An 11,999-nucleotide genomic window follows, 5' to 3' on the forward strand; every position below is an offset into this window, starting at 1 on the left:
ACTTCACTTTCACTTTTCACTTTCATGCATCAGAGAAGGAAATGGCAACCCACTTCAGTGTTCTTGCCTGGAGAATCCCAGGGACAGGGAAGCCTGGTGGGCTGCCGTCTATGGGGTCACACAGAGTCAGACACGACTGAAGTGACTTAGCAGCATACCTATATGTATTAATATAACTGATTTAGGTGTGACTGCACACCTGAAATACAACACTGTAAACTATACTCCAATTAATTAAAAAAAAAAAAAAAAAAAACCAACAACGAAGTACTGAGTATTACAGCAAAATAATAAAACTACTAAAATTACTGAAGAGCAGACATAACCTACCAACAAAAGTATCAATAGATTTGCATAGTAAATTCTAATAAAAAAAATTATCAACCGTTTTTCTGCAAATGTAACTTACTAGCAATAAAACCAGAAAAATGGAAATTTTAGGCAATTCAGCTTGTTAAATGTTACTATTTTGTAGGATAGCACAATGTTCTAGATCAAAGGACTGAATAACCCTAAGAGAAATGATGGCCTCTATTACCAAAAACATTACTTTAATATTCTGGGGAATTCACTGGCTGTTCAGTGGTTAGGATTCCACGATTCCACTGCAGGAGTCATGGGTTCAATTTCTGATCAAAGAACTAAGATACCACGTGCTGCACAGCATGGCCAAGTAAGAAAAAATTAAAAAAAAAAAAAAGTTCTGGCTTTTTCCCACTTTCAGTTCTCCACAGGACTATTATTACGTTAACTTTGTATTTGTTCTTCATTTTCAATACACGTTAGAGATCACTGGCACAATATTTGTAAAATTTAGCCTCAATAATCTCACCACAAGAAGCGAAATTTTGAATGTTGAAAATTCCAAAAGCTTTCTTACCATGGGAGGCCGGGTAGTAATTGGTCCAAAAGGTGTGGGCAAATTCATTTTATTCATAAGATGAAGCACCTTAATAAAAGGGATAAAACATGTGAAATCAAATAGAAAAATCATGATTCAACTCACATCTGATAGTGTACTTAAAAACTCTGCAATAATACTAGTGATTAATTTAGTGCAAAGGAAGGATCACCTCTTGCCTTTATAATACCAGGAAAGGGCTAAACTGGTATATCTCAGGCACTGGTATATCTTAGAAGATCAACCTTCCTAAAATATTTATCAATTGTACAAAATACCATTATTCTCATTATTAAAAATGTCATATTCTTACAATGTGAAATTTACTAAAGTGTTTTTTTCCTTGATTATTGCGAATTATGAAACATAGAGAAAAATAAAGAAAATCATCATCTATATTTTGTACTTAAAAGTATCTTTTATTGTCAATATTTCTAAGCATTTATTGAGGGATCCTCTATATCTTTTCCTCTAAGAAAGGAAAAAGCATATGCTAAAGTAATGAAGAATTACCAGAAATTACATTTCCCAAATTAGCTTATGCTTATTAGTATTAATACTAAACATAGTATTTTTACACTATAGTTTATAAAAACCCTTACTTGAATGTAGTTATTTTTTCAATACTTTCTGCAATGGACTGAATGTTTATGTCCCTCTCAAAAATTCATATGTTAAATCCTAACATGTAATGGCATGGTATTAAGACATGAGGCTTTGGGGAAGTTATTAGGTCATAAGGGTAGAACTCCCATAAATGGGATTAGTGTACCTTATAAAAAGCACAACTGAGAGCTCTCACGCTCTTTCAGTTACATGAGGTTACAAAGAGAAAATGGCCATCTTCCACCCAGAAGAGGGCCCTCACCAGAACCTGACTCTACCGGCACACTGATATACAACTTCCAACCTCCAGACTGTGAAAAATAATTTTCTATTATTTAAAAACCGCCCAGATCATGGTACTTAGCTATAACAGCCCAATCTAAGGCATCTTTAAAATTCTGTAATATTATCACCCTTATAGGAATTAGTCTGATTAATACAACTATTTTTTAAAAAGTATGAGAAAGTATTTACTTTGAGAAATGTTTATTCTACTTACCTGCACATAGAACTTCGGCACACTTGCCAAAGCATTTACTATATTTGCTAGGATTGTACTTGAAGGTGGTGGGTACATATACTTGAGGCATGAATTTAGAGGAAAAGTCAGCCTAAAAAAAATACTTAAAATGCTTATTGTGTTTTAGTAAGATTCATATCAATAACTTATTTTAGGTAACCTAATAACATACAAATTGCTCAAATGATTCAGTAAATCTAAGAGTACTCTGTTCCTAAAAGATCTAAATGATTACATTTAAACAGCAAGTTGCCTTCTCTCTGCATTATAGAATATAGCATTTCTTTTCAGAGCTTATCTTACAACTTTGAACATTTTAATGGAACCAAATTCAGTGACAAACTCTTAATGCTCTATATGTTTAATCAACACACTAAAAATCTTCATTATATATACTAAAATATCCTTTAAAAATATCTTGACAACACACACACACACACACACATAACCCCCACACACAAACCTACCTATCCAAAATAAAAGCAAAAGACACAATGAAATACAAACAAAAATGCTAACCCATGGTTTGGTGCAATTCCATTTTCTATGGTTAAACAATCAAGTTCTTTCTTTTCTTTATCATCTTCCACAGGATCATCAGACCTAAGAAATATGGAATCAAAATTGATGTTATCTATAGAAGAAACAGAATGACAAAAATGACACTATCTTTTCAAACACAGCATTATAAAAATAGCTGCGAAAGTACAATTTTCAGCTATTAAGTAAATACCAATGAAAAAGAAAACTAATTCCAGATATAAGGCAAGCCACGTTTTCATTTATTCTTCATAGCAATGACCCGAAGATGGTATGATGAATCTTACTGACAGCCCTCACCCACCAAATTGAAGTTCACAGGTATAAAATAGTGGCACACAAATGTCTTTAATGTCCATCAGCAAGGGTTTCTTAAAAATCAGACAGCTGGGGCCTATCCTCCTCACCACCCCCAACAACCCAAATTTCTGATTCAGTACGACTAGGTTAAGGACGAACAATCTTTCCTTCAGTCAAGATTCTAGATGATGCAGCTGGTGCAGGGATTGTACTATGAGAACCACTGGTGTAAAGCAATTTATAAAGGTTATATAGCTACAAAGAATTACAGCTAGGAATCAAGGCTGTGCCTATTAATGATACCTTGCTATATATTAGGACTTTATACTAGTTACCTTCCCTCCACTTAATAGTTGAACGCTTTCACCTACTCTCTTTTCATTTCACACTGGTTAAGTCCTAATATTAAATCAATACTCAGGTTACGAATGCATAATTAGGAACAAACAAATGTATTGCTTTCAAGTACTAGATTTAGTAGAGAGATACAATCATTTACTGTTTCAGATTATTTACTTGTTAGTCTGAAAATAATCCAAGAGCGATACAACTCTTTAAAAAAATTAGTAATTTAATTTAAAAAATTTTTTTAATAAATTAAAAAAATAATAATAAACTTTTAAAAGGCTAGGAAAACCTATCTACATACCTTTTCTTTTTTTCAGTGCCCAAAGAGGGACATGGTGAATGAACTCGATCTTGCTCTTTTGCAAATTCAACAACTAAAGTATGACCCAAAAGTTTCAGTTGATGAAGTCTTGTCAATGCCTTCAGTTGGAAGAACAAAAGAGTAAAATAATTAATAACTGTACCTAAGTTATCTGTTACAGACCACATATAAAGTAATTTATACACTTTTTTTGTTAATGCTGATAACATTTCCTTGGCTATTTTTCACCCATTTCTAATGTCAGGCTGCCAAGCCTTCATTACTCATTAGGCAATCACTTCCAATCGCTTAGCAAAACTAAGATCTGGTTAAATCCAACTTTTCCTGTGCTAATGCAGCAGAAAATATTTAGAAAAACAAACATAATGAACTGGGCTGGTCTCACTTTAAATTCACAATCACAATCACAAATCTGAGGGCAACCTCTAATGAAGCCAACCAGTTACATACTACATTCTCAGTTCATTTTTTTCTACCAATCTCTAAGATAACATTTTGCACTATTTCCTTCTTCCTTAACTTCATGATAGTCCTGTCCCATTCTTTTAGCCTTGGATATCGCTTCCTACTTTAAGAAAACTGAAGCTACAAAATGAGAATTTCGGATTCCAAACCATAATTTCTCATCTACCATCTTCTGAATCCACATATTCTACCTTCTATCTGTTATCACATATCAACGATCTATGTTCTTATTAAAATCTAGTTGACTTGTTGTATATGCTTCCCTGGTAGCTCAGACAGTAAAGTGACTGTCTGCAATGTGAGAGACCTGGGTTCAATCCCTGAATCAGGAAGATCCCCTGGCGAAGGAAATGGCAATCCATGCCAGTACTCTTGCCTGGAAAATTCCATGGATGGAGGAGCCTACTAGGCTACATTCCATGGGATCACAGAGTCAGACGCGACTGAGCAACTTCACTTCACTTCACTTGTACACTAAATCCCAGCCCCTCTTCTTCTTTCTGGAACTGTACAGGGTGTGTTCCTACCTACATTGCTAATTTTCTGTCCTCTACGGGATTGTCCCCAACAGCATACAAACACAATCTGATTTCTCCCATCCTACAAAGTATTTTTTCCTCATTAATAGATCCCACTTATCACTATTCCCCCCTTCCCCCTCCCTCCCCTTAAATTACTCTTACAGTAAAGCTCCTCGAGGAACATCTGTGCCCTCTATCTAAAATTCCTCTCCCATCCAGTTTCAAACTCACTCCAATCAGGTTTATGCCTTAATCAGTCCACTGACACTGCCTGTCACAAACAAATTCTGTACTGCCACACCAATGGTCAACTCTCAATCTTCATTTTATAGTATTTAACACAATCACTCTTTTTTTTATACATGTTCTTCACTTGGAGTCTAGACATTATAACTTCCCTAGACATTATAACTTCCCTACAGTTTTCTTCCACGTTATTGTGTTTTACTCCTCAATCACTTTGGTTTATTTATGCTGTCTTGAACTCTTAATGTTGGTATACTCCAGAGATCTATATTTGGATCTAATCCAGTACCCTAAATTTAAAGACTGTCTCTACGCTGATAATTTCCCAACTTATAATTTCAGTCAAAATCTCTGTCCTTAAGTCAAGGAACATATTTCCAAACTACTGGATAGCTTCTCTTAATTTTAAACATTTTAAAATTAACACTCCAGGAATTGAATCTTCTCTCCCCACCCTCACCTCAAATGTTTCCCATCTGGAAACTTTCAATGGCAACTCCCTTCTTTCATTTACTCATGTCAAAAATCTTGCAATAACCCTTAACACCTCTTTCCCATGTTGCATAACCAAGCCATCAAAAATTGCTATTTGCTTCTACCTCCAAATTAATCTAAAGTCTAACTACTCCTTACCATCTCCACTGCTACCACCATGGTCCAAGAAACCACCATCTTTGGACTGAACTAGCAGTTTAATCTTTTAACACATTTTCCTGTTTCTACTCTTCCCTGCCTTCCATCTATTCTCAACACAAAGTGTTGAGTTTAAGTTTCTTCCTCTCAAAATGTGTCACACATTCTCTTCAAAGTTATAGCTTTCAATTTTAATGTTAATTAGTCCTCTGCTGCTGCTGCTAAGTCGCTTCAGTCGTGTCTGACTCTGTGCGACCCCATACACGGCAGCCCACCAGGCTTCCCTGTCCCTGGGACTCTCCAGGCAAGAATACTGGAGTGGGTTGCCATTTCCTTCTCCAATGCATGAAAGTGAAAAGTGATAGTGAAGTCACTCAGTCATGTCCAACTCTACTGCAGCCTACCAGGCTCCTCCGTCCATGGGATTTTCCAGGCAAGAGTAAAGGAGTGGGCTGCCATTGCCTTCTCCCAACTAGTCCTCATAGTTTCTAAATATAAGTCAAATTATGATGCTCTTTTGCTCACAGTACTACAATGGCACCCAATTTTATTCAGCAAAATCTAATGTACTTAGAATGCACATGTCATGGCCCTCTCTAAGTTCTCTGACCTCAAATTCAGTTTCTCCCCCCATTTTTTATGCCTTGATCACAAGCTAGTGCATTTTGCTTATTCCCCTTACTGGAATTCACTTTCCCCATATTATTTCCTTAGCTAACTTCCTTTACTTCTTTCAAAATATTGGTCAAACATAACCCTAACTACCTTAACTGTAGCTTAACCTTCTCAACCCAGCACTCCTGATCCTTCATTTTCTAAAATACTAAATAACTTATTAAGTTTATTATTTATGGTCTGTCTCTCCATTCAAGAACATGAGTTCATATGATGGCATAAACCTGCGTTTGACTTACTAATAGATCCCAAGATTTAAAGGAGCATCCAGCACATAGCAGGTACCCTGTATTTTTTGAACAAATGGAACTTTAGGGCTTAACTGGGACTATAATTTTATTTTACCATCTTTATGCATTCTTATTTGACTCCATTATACAAACCAAGTTTCTAAATGTTTTAATAATTTTCAAGTCCTTAATTCAATCTAGACCTCTTCACTGTCAACGAACCTCTGATTATCTGAAATACAGCTGAATTACTTCAAGTTTCTTCCTCTCAAAATGTGTTACACGTTCTCTTCAAAGTTATAGCTTTTAATTTTTAATGTTAACTAGTCCTCATAGCTTTCTAAGCTACTTACTATAAACATCTCTCTCCCTTTGTTTTAAAAAACTATTAATCAGGTGCACTATAGCCTAAAAACTCTATCACTGCTACCATCTTCTCATTCCTTCTTTTCGATACAAGTATTTCCCAAAGATAATGACGGGCTCCATGTCCTCTCCTACAAGTTAATCTTGACTCTAAAACAATGTGGTTCATTACCATATTTTACCAACAATATTTTAAAACTGTATTTCAAAAGATCTTTTTTGAAAAAAATGTTTTCCTATATTTTAATATATACAATGTGAAAGTCTTCTGTAATTCCACCCTGGGAGAAAAACATTTATTATTTGGTATATAGCTCTGCTACATTTTGTTCTAGGCATACACTAACATACATAGTACTAGTTTTCAAGAACTCCAAGATTACATAATATGTATTTCCCAACTTTGTTTATGAATCTATCTGGGTTACATTTCTGATCAATACATATTCATTTGACTTCATTTTCTGAGGGTTGTAGTCCAGTGTATGGATACACTACAATTTAAAGTGTCCTTTCCCCTTATTAAGAATTTGGTCATTTCTACAGTTTCCCAATAAAAAGTACTTTACTATTAGACTGTTAATTCTTCACCTTGTGTCATTAGAGGATCTTGTCTTCTTAAAACTCTCTTCTCTTTGCATCCATGAGAATTTGTTTTCTAGTTCTACTTCCTTTTTAACTTCTCCCTCCCTCCCTGTCTTCTTTGCTGGTTCTTCTTCCTTTGGCCAGCCATATTCATTCACTTTGTTGAAGAAATTCCATTTTTAAGCCTACCTCCACTCTAGACCCATATTTTTCATTGCTTTTAAAAATATTTCCACAGAAGTAGCCCACCGACTCCTCACAGTTCATAGATAACATATGAATTCATTACATACCTTTGAAAACACTCTCTGAGTCCTGCCCCTCATATCAGCTAAAGTAATAACCCAAGAACTCAGTCTGAAAATCTTCAAGTGTTCCCTCTCTCTCAACCATATCTACAGGGATCACAGGACCTACAAACACAATCTCTACGCAATGTATATCTACTTCTTCTTTTGTCTTCTTACTTCCTTACTCAGATCTTTTCTCCTGCCTTGGCCACTGTAACAGTTCTCTTGTCTAGGTTTTCCTTTTGATTTTTCTACGTCTAATCTTTTTCCCTATCTAATCCATTACATGAACTCTACAAGATATCTTTCATAGAGCTGACTATATTACTGGTCAGCTTAAATTTATCAAGTACCTTAAGAATAACTACTAAACAAAATTCAATCCCTCCCTCCCCTCAACCCAAATTTAGACTCAACCTACTTTCCAAGTCCTATTTCAACCCTCAGCTTTTGCTTCACTTAGAGCTTTCCATGCTCCACAGTCTTCTTTAGTGGTCTCAAAACATGGAAAGCCCATTTCCCTTTGTTTTCGTCTCAAGATCCAACTAATCATTAAAGGTCTACCTCAAAGGTCACCTTTGCAAATGATCCCCCAGGATTTTTTAAATATACATTCTCTATTTAATGCTTAAAGCATCTTGCCTTACAATTTTTATGTCTAAAGGATGTATTCATCCTTCAAAGCTTGTCATTTTTAATTATACAAAAGGTTACAATTCAATTTTTATTCATGTTCCTGTTAATCTATTCCATAACATCATAAGGAAAAACCCCAATGAACCTTTTGGTCAACTCATAATAGTCTTATGCCCAAATATCTACACTTTGGGCAAAATCTGCCAACTGACAAGCCGAATGTAGCCAATGAGGCAAATTCTGGAAATACAAACCTTTTTGCTTTTGAAAGGGCTTCCCTGGTAGCTCAGTTGGTAAAGAATCCGCCTGCAATGCAGGAGACGCTGGGTTCGATCCCTGGGTTGGGAAAATCCTCCAAAGAAGGAAAAGGCTGCCCACTCCAGTATTCTGGCCTGGAGAATTCCATGGACTGTATAGGCCACGGGGTCGCAAAGAGTAGGAAAGGAAAGGACTGAGCGACTTTCACTTACTTCACTTTGCTTTTAAAAATTATAGTTTAGCCTACTGTTTCATTTTTTAACTATGCCTGGATAATAGAAAGTTGGTAATAAGTAACACAAAAGAAGGAGTCATACCTTTACAGCTGTTTTTTCATTAGGGAAAGTTGCAAAAGCTGTATGTTTCTGAAAAACAATTAAGGTACAAATTATTTAAAATATAATTTCAATTTCTCATAAGGACATCTGATATTTTACCAGCTGACAGTGATTTGACACTAATAAAATCACAGAAAAGGCAGGAAATCGAGATCATTTAACTGATTACGAATTTCAGGACAGTTTTTAAATCAGTTTAGGATCAGACTTCTTTGAAATGAAAGCCTTGCAAGTGCACACACACAGCATGTTTTAAATATATTTTCATGTACTTCAACAATCCTTAAGTTTAAAAACCTCTACTATCCGGAGGTCCATTCTTAAACTATCCAAAACCATAAAATATGTTCCATGTGTAACGCATCCAAAGATCTAAACTTTTCACTATATAGCCAAATGCAAAGTTTAAATGGGTCTTTCTTTTAACTCAATTCACAACCTTGGCTGCATATTAAAATCACCTAGAGAGACAACTATTGATGTCCTGTCCCGTCATAGATCATCTGGCAGAAACTTAATAACATCACCGTCACTATTTTAATGAAGAGCAATCATGTAAAACATCTTCGGGTATAATGGAAAATAAAGTAATTTTGTACATTCCTGGGTTGGACTTTTAATAGTTTTAAATTATCACTCCCTGAAAGACTACGCTGTACAATTTTTATGAAGAACATCTTCCTCAAAAATCTAGCAGAAATCCTGTAATTAGCTTACTCAAGTTGCCGACTTCTGTAGTTTCTCCTCTATTTTGATGAATATCTTAACGCTGGCTTATAAGCAAACCAAGATTTTTAAGTATCCCTTTGTTACATATTTTTGGGAGTACTCTTGAGTTTAAGAGAAATATTTCTAAATTCCGAGGAGTTTCGAGATTCCCAGGGTGGGTGAGAAACGGAATATAATAAAGGTTACTTTTCATTCTTTCTGCTTCGCCTTTCTCAATCGCCCTTTTCCGCAGCGCGGCGACTAATCGAGGCACAAGCCAATTAAAACTTGATTTGGGACGAAAGATATTTTGATATGAAAGAAGAAAGACTGGGAAGAGGAAGAGGAAGCCTCCACTCCACCAGCGCATCTTCCCCACTCTTCTTTTTCCTTCTGTCAGAACATCCCTTCCCCACGTCACCGGCCTAGGACCTTCCCCGGAAACTAGGGGTTCGCGCGCTCTTACCAGGCGCCCCTTATCGGATAGGACGCGCACGGACTGCGCCCCGAAATACTTCAGCAAGTCTTCTTTCTCCTCAGCGGTAAGCTCGGCTGGCAGGTGCCTCACTAGAAGGGTTCGGTCGCCCCGCGGGGGAGAAAGCGAAGCAGAATTCTGGCATCCTCTGGACATCGGAAGCGGCTGTTCTGGGGCCGCCATTTCTCACACAGACTCAGCACCTGGGAAGCCGCTGAGGAAACCGCAGTCATCAAAAGAAGCGGAGCTAAAAGAGTCTTCTTCCACTCCGCGCTAAGGATTCTGGAAACAAGGAAATAACGCGAGAGACGGTCGCCTTCTCGCGAGACCTGCAATACAGACTGATGACAACTTTTCGGAGACAAGTTCCTTAGATTGAAAGGGGAAGTTCCAGTGATGGGAAACCAAACTGATTCAAATTCCAGGTAGCTGCTGATGGTGTTTAAAACTAAAATTCCCCCGAGAGAGGTGTGAGGATTAAAATATGTTAAAGTACGATGGACTTCAGCCTCCTTTTTCAAGGAGGAAGTAACCCCAAGGGCAGAAGGACTTACTGCTGCGCATGTGCGAGCGGCGCGCCGGTCTGGGCGTGGCACCGGGACGGTCCCGAAAGACGCTGGTTAGGTTTCTAATCCTGGCAGATTTCCAAGTGCTTGTGATTGGCTGACAAATACAGGGTGTTTGTCCACGGCATTGGGATGGTAATACCTGACGGTTGCAAGTTTGTTTGTTTTTCGGCTCAGCAGCCTTCGCATAGCCAGGCTAACTCAGTTTTAAGGATGAAAAAATTGAGACACAAACAGTGTTTTGTTTTGTTGAATCATGGGACACAGCAGCCTGATAAGGTATGGCCATTGTTCCCTTTCATGAAACTAGCGGCCTCTGGGGCTTAGTGGTAAAAGAATCCGCCTGCCAATGCAGGAGACACAGGTTGGATCCCTGGGTCGGGAAGATCCCCCTGGAGGAGGAAATGGCAACCCTCTCCAGTATTCCATGGGATTCTCCCATGAGGACAGAGGATCTTCTCAGGTTACAGACCTTAGGGTCGCACATAGTTGGACAGGACTGGCATGCAGGGAGAGATACCCTAACATCAGTCCCTAGTTTACAGTTGAAGACTCTGTTGTGTACAAGGAGGTGTAAATCACACAGCTAGTAAATGAGAGAGCTGGAATTTGACCCTGCTAGTAAGACTGGACTTTAGACTATTCTGCTCTGTTTCTGAATGGAGTGAAGCTGAGATGTTTTACTGGTTCCATTCAGTGAGGGCCTTGAGAATTCTAGGTAGAGGTATTTTAGGTGCAGCTACTACAGTCTGGAGGTCTAAGGTGCCTCTTACTGCTCTTTTTAATTTGCTACTCCATCAGATGATAACTATATAGCAATAAATAGTATACCAAAGTTTGGCTTATATGGAAAACGGATTGGGGAGCTGGGAAGGGAAAAACGAATAAAAACTGGAGAAACCGTGACGAACCCATCCACAAAATGTCATGTATGGAGAGCCAGACCATGAGGGTCCTGTGGGTTAGTTCGGAGTCTTGATTATCTGAAAAGCAATTGGAAACCGACACAATTTTTTAGTAGAGCCCTGTGTAAATATGTATGTAATGATTACATTTTAGATATGAAAATTTCTCTAGTTGCAATATGAAAAATGGAGTAGAAGCAGGAAGACTAATTGGGCTACTGCAGCAGCCTAGGCAAAAGACACTGTTAGAAATAGTATGGTAACAGTTGTTGTTTAGTCGCTAAGTCATGTCCAACTCTTGCAACCCCATGGATATAACCCAGCAGGCTCCTCTGTCCATGGGATTTCCCAGGCAATAATACTGGAGTGGGTTGCTATTTCATTCTCCAGAGGATCTTCCCAACCCAGGGATGGAACCCACCTCTCCTTCATTGGCAGATGGATTCTTTATCACTGAACCAACAGGGAAGCCCTTGGTAACAGTAGATATGGAGAAAACAAACAGAAATTGGGATATATTTTGGAAGTAGAATTAATAGATTTGCAGATGAAAAAGAGTAGTTAC

At 37.5% G+C, this 11,999-nt stretch overlaps 1 protein-coding gene across 7 annotated transcripts in view; it reads right to left on the reverse strand.

Annotated features, from left to right (window-relative positions):
• RNPC3 (RNA binding region (RNP1, RRM) containing 3) overlaps positions 1-10,528 on the reverse strand; it is a 48,754-nt gene extending 38,226 nt beyond the window's left edge. For 3 of the 7 annotated variants that reach the window (XR_009735326.1, XR_009735327.1, XR_009735325.1), the window contains exons 1-6: positions 9,955-10,520; positions 8,760-8,807; positions 3,517-3,635; positions 2,547-2,630; positions 2,007-2,118; positions 881-949 (exon numbers count right to left, since the gene is read on the reverse strand). Coding sequence is in view for 3 of the 7 variants with exons in the window: in XM_061411022.1 (XP_061267006.1) it covers positions 881-949; positions 2,007-2,118; positions 2,547-2,630; positions 3,517-3,635; positions 8,760-8,807; positions 9,955-10,146 (624 nt within the window). In the remaining 4 variants the exon portion in view is untranslated. Of the gene's footprint in view, positions 1-880; positions 950-2,006; positions 2,119-2,546; positions 2,631-3,516; positions 3,636-8,759; positions 8,808-9,954 lie in introns of all 7 variants that reach the window. The other 4 variants (XR_009735328.1, XM_061411022.1, XM_061411024.1 and 1 more) reach the window with 2 other exon arrangements.
• Between the last annotated feature and the right edge of the window lie 1,471 nt (positions 10,529-11,999).

The sequence above is a fragment of the Bos javanicus genome, chromosome 3 (genome assembly GCF_032452875.1).
Source record: "Bos javanicus breed banteng chromosome 3, ARS-OSU_banteng_1.0, whole genome shotgun sequence".
Lineage (NCBI taxonomy): Eukaryota > Metazoa > Chordata > Mammalia > Artiodactyla > Bovidae > Bos > Bos javanicus.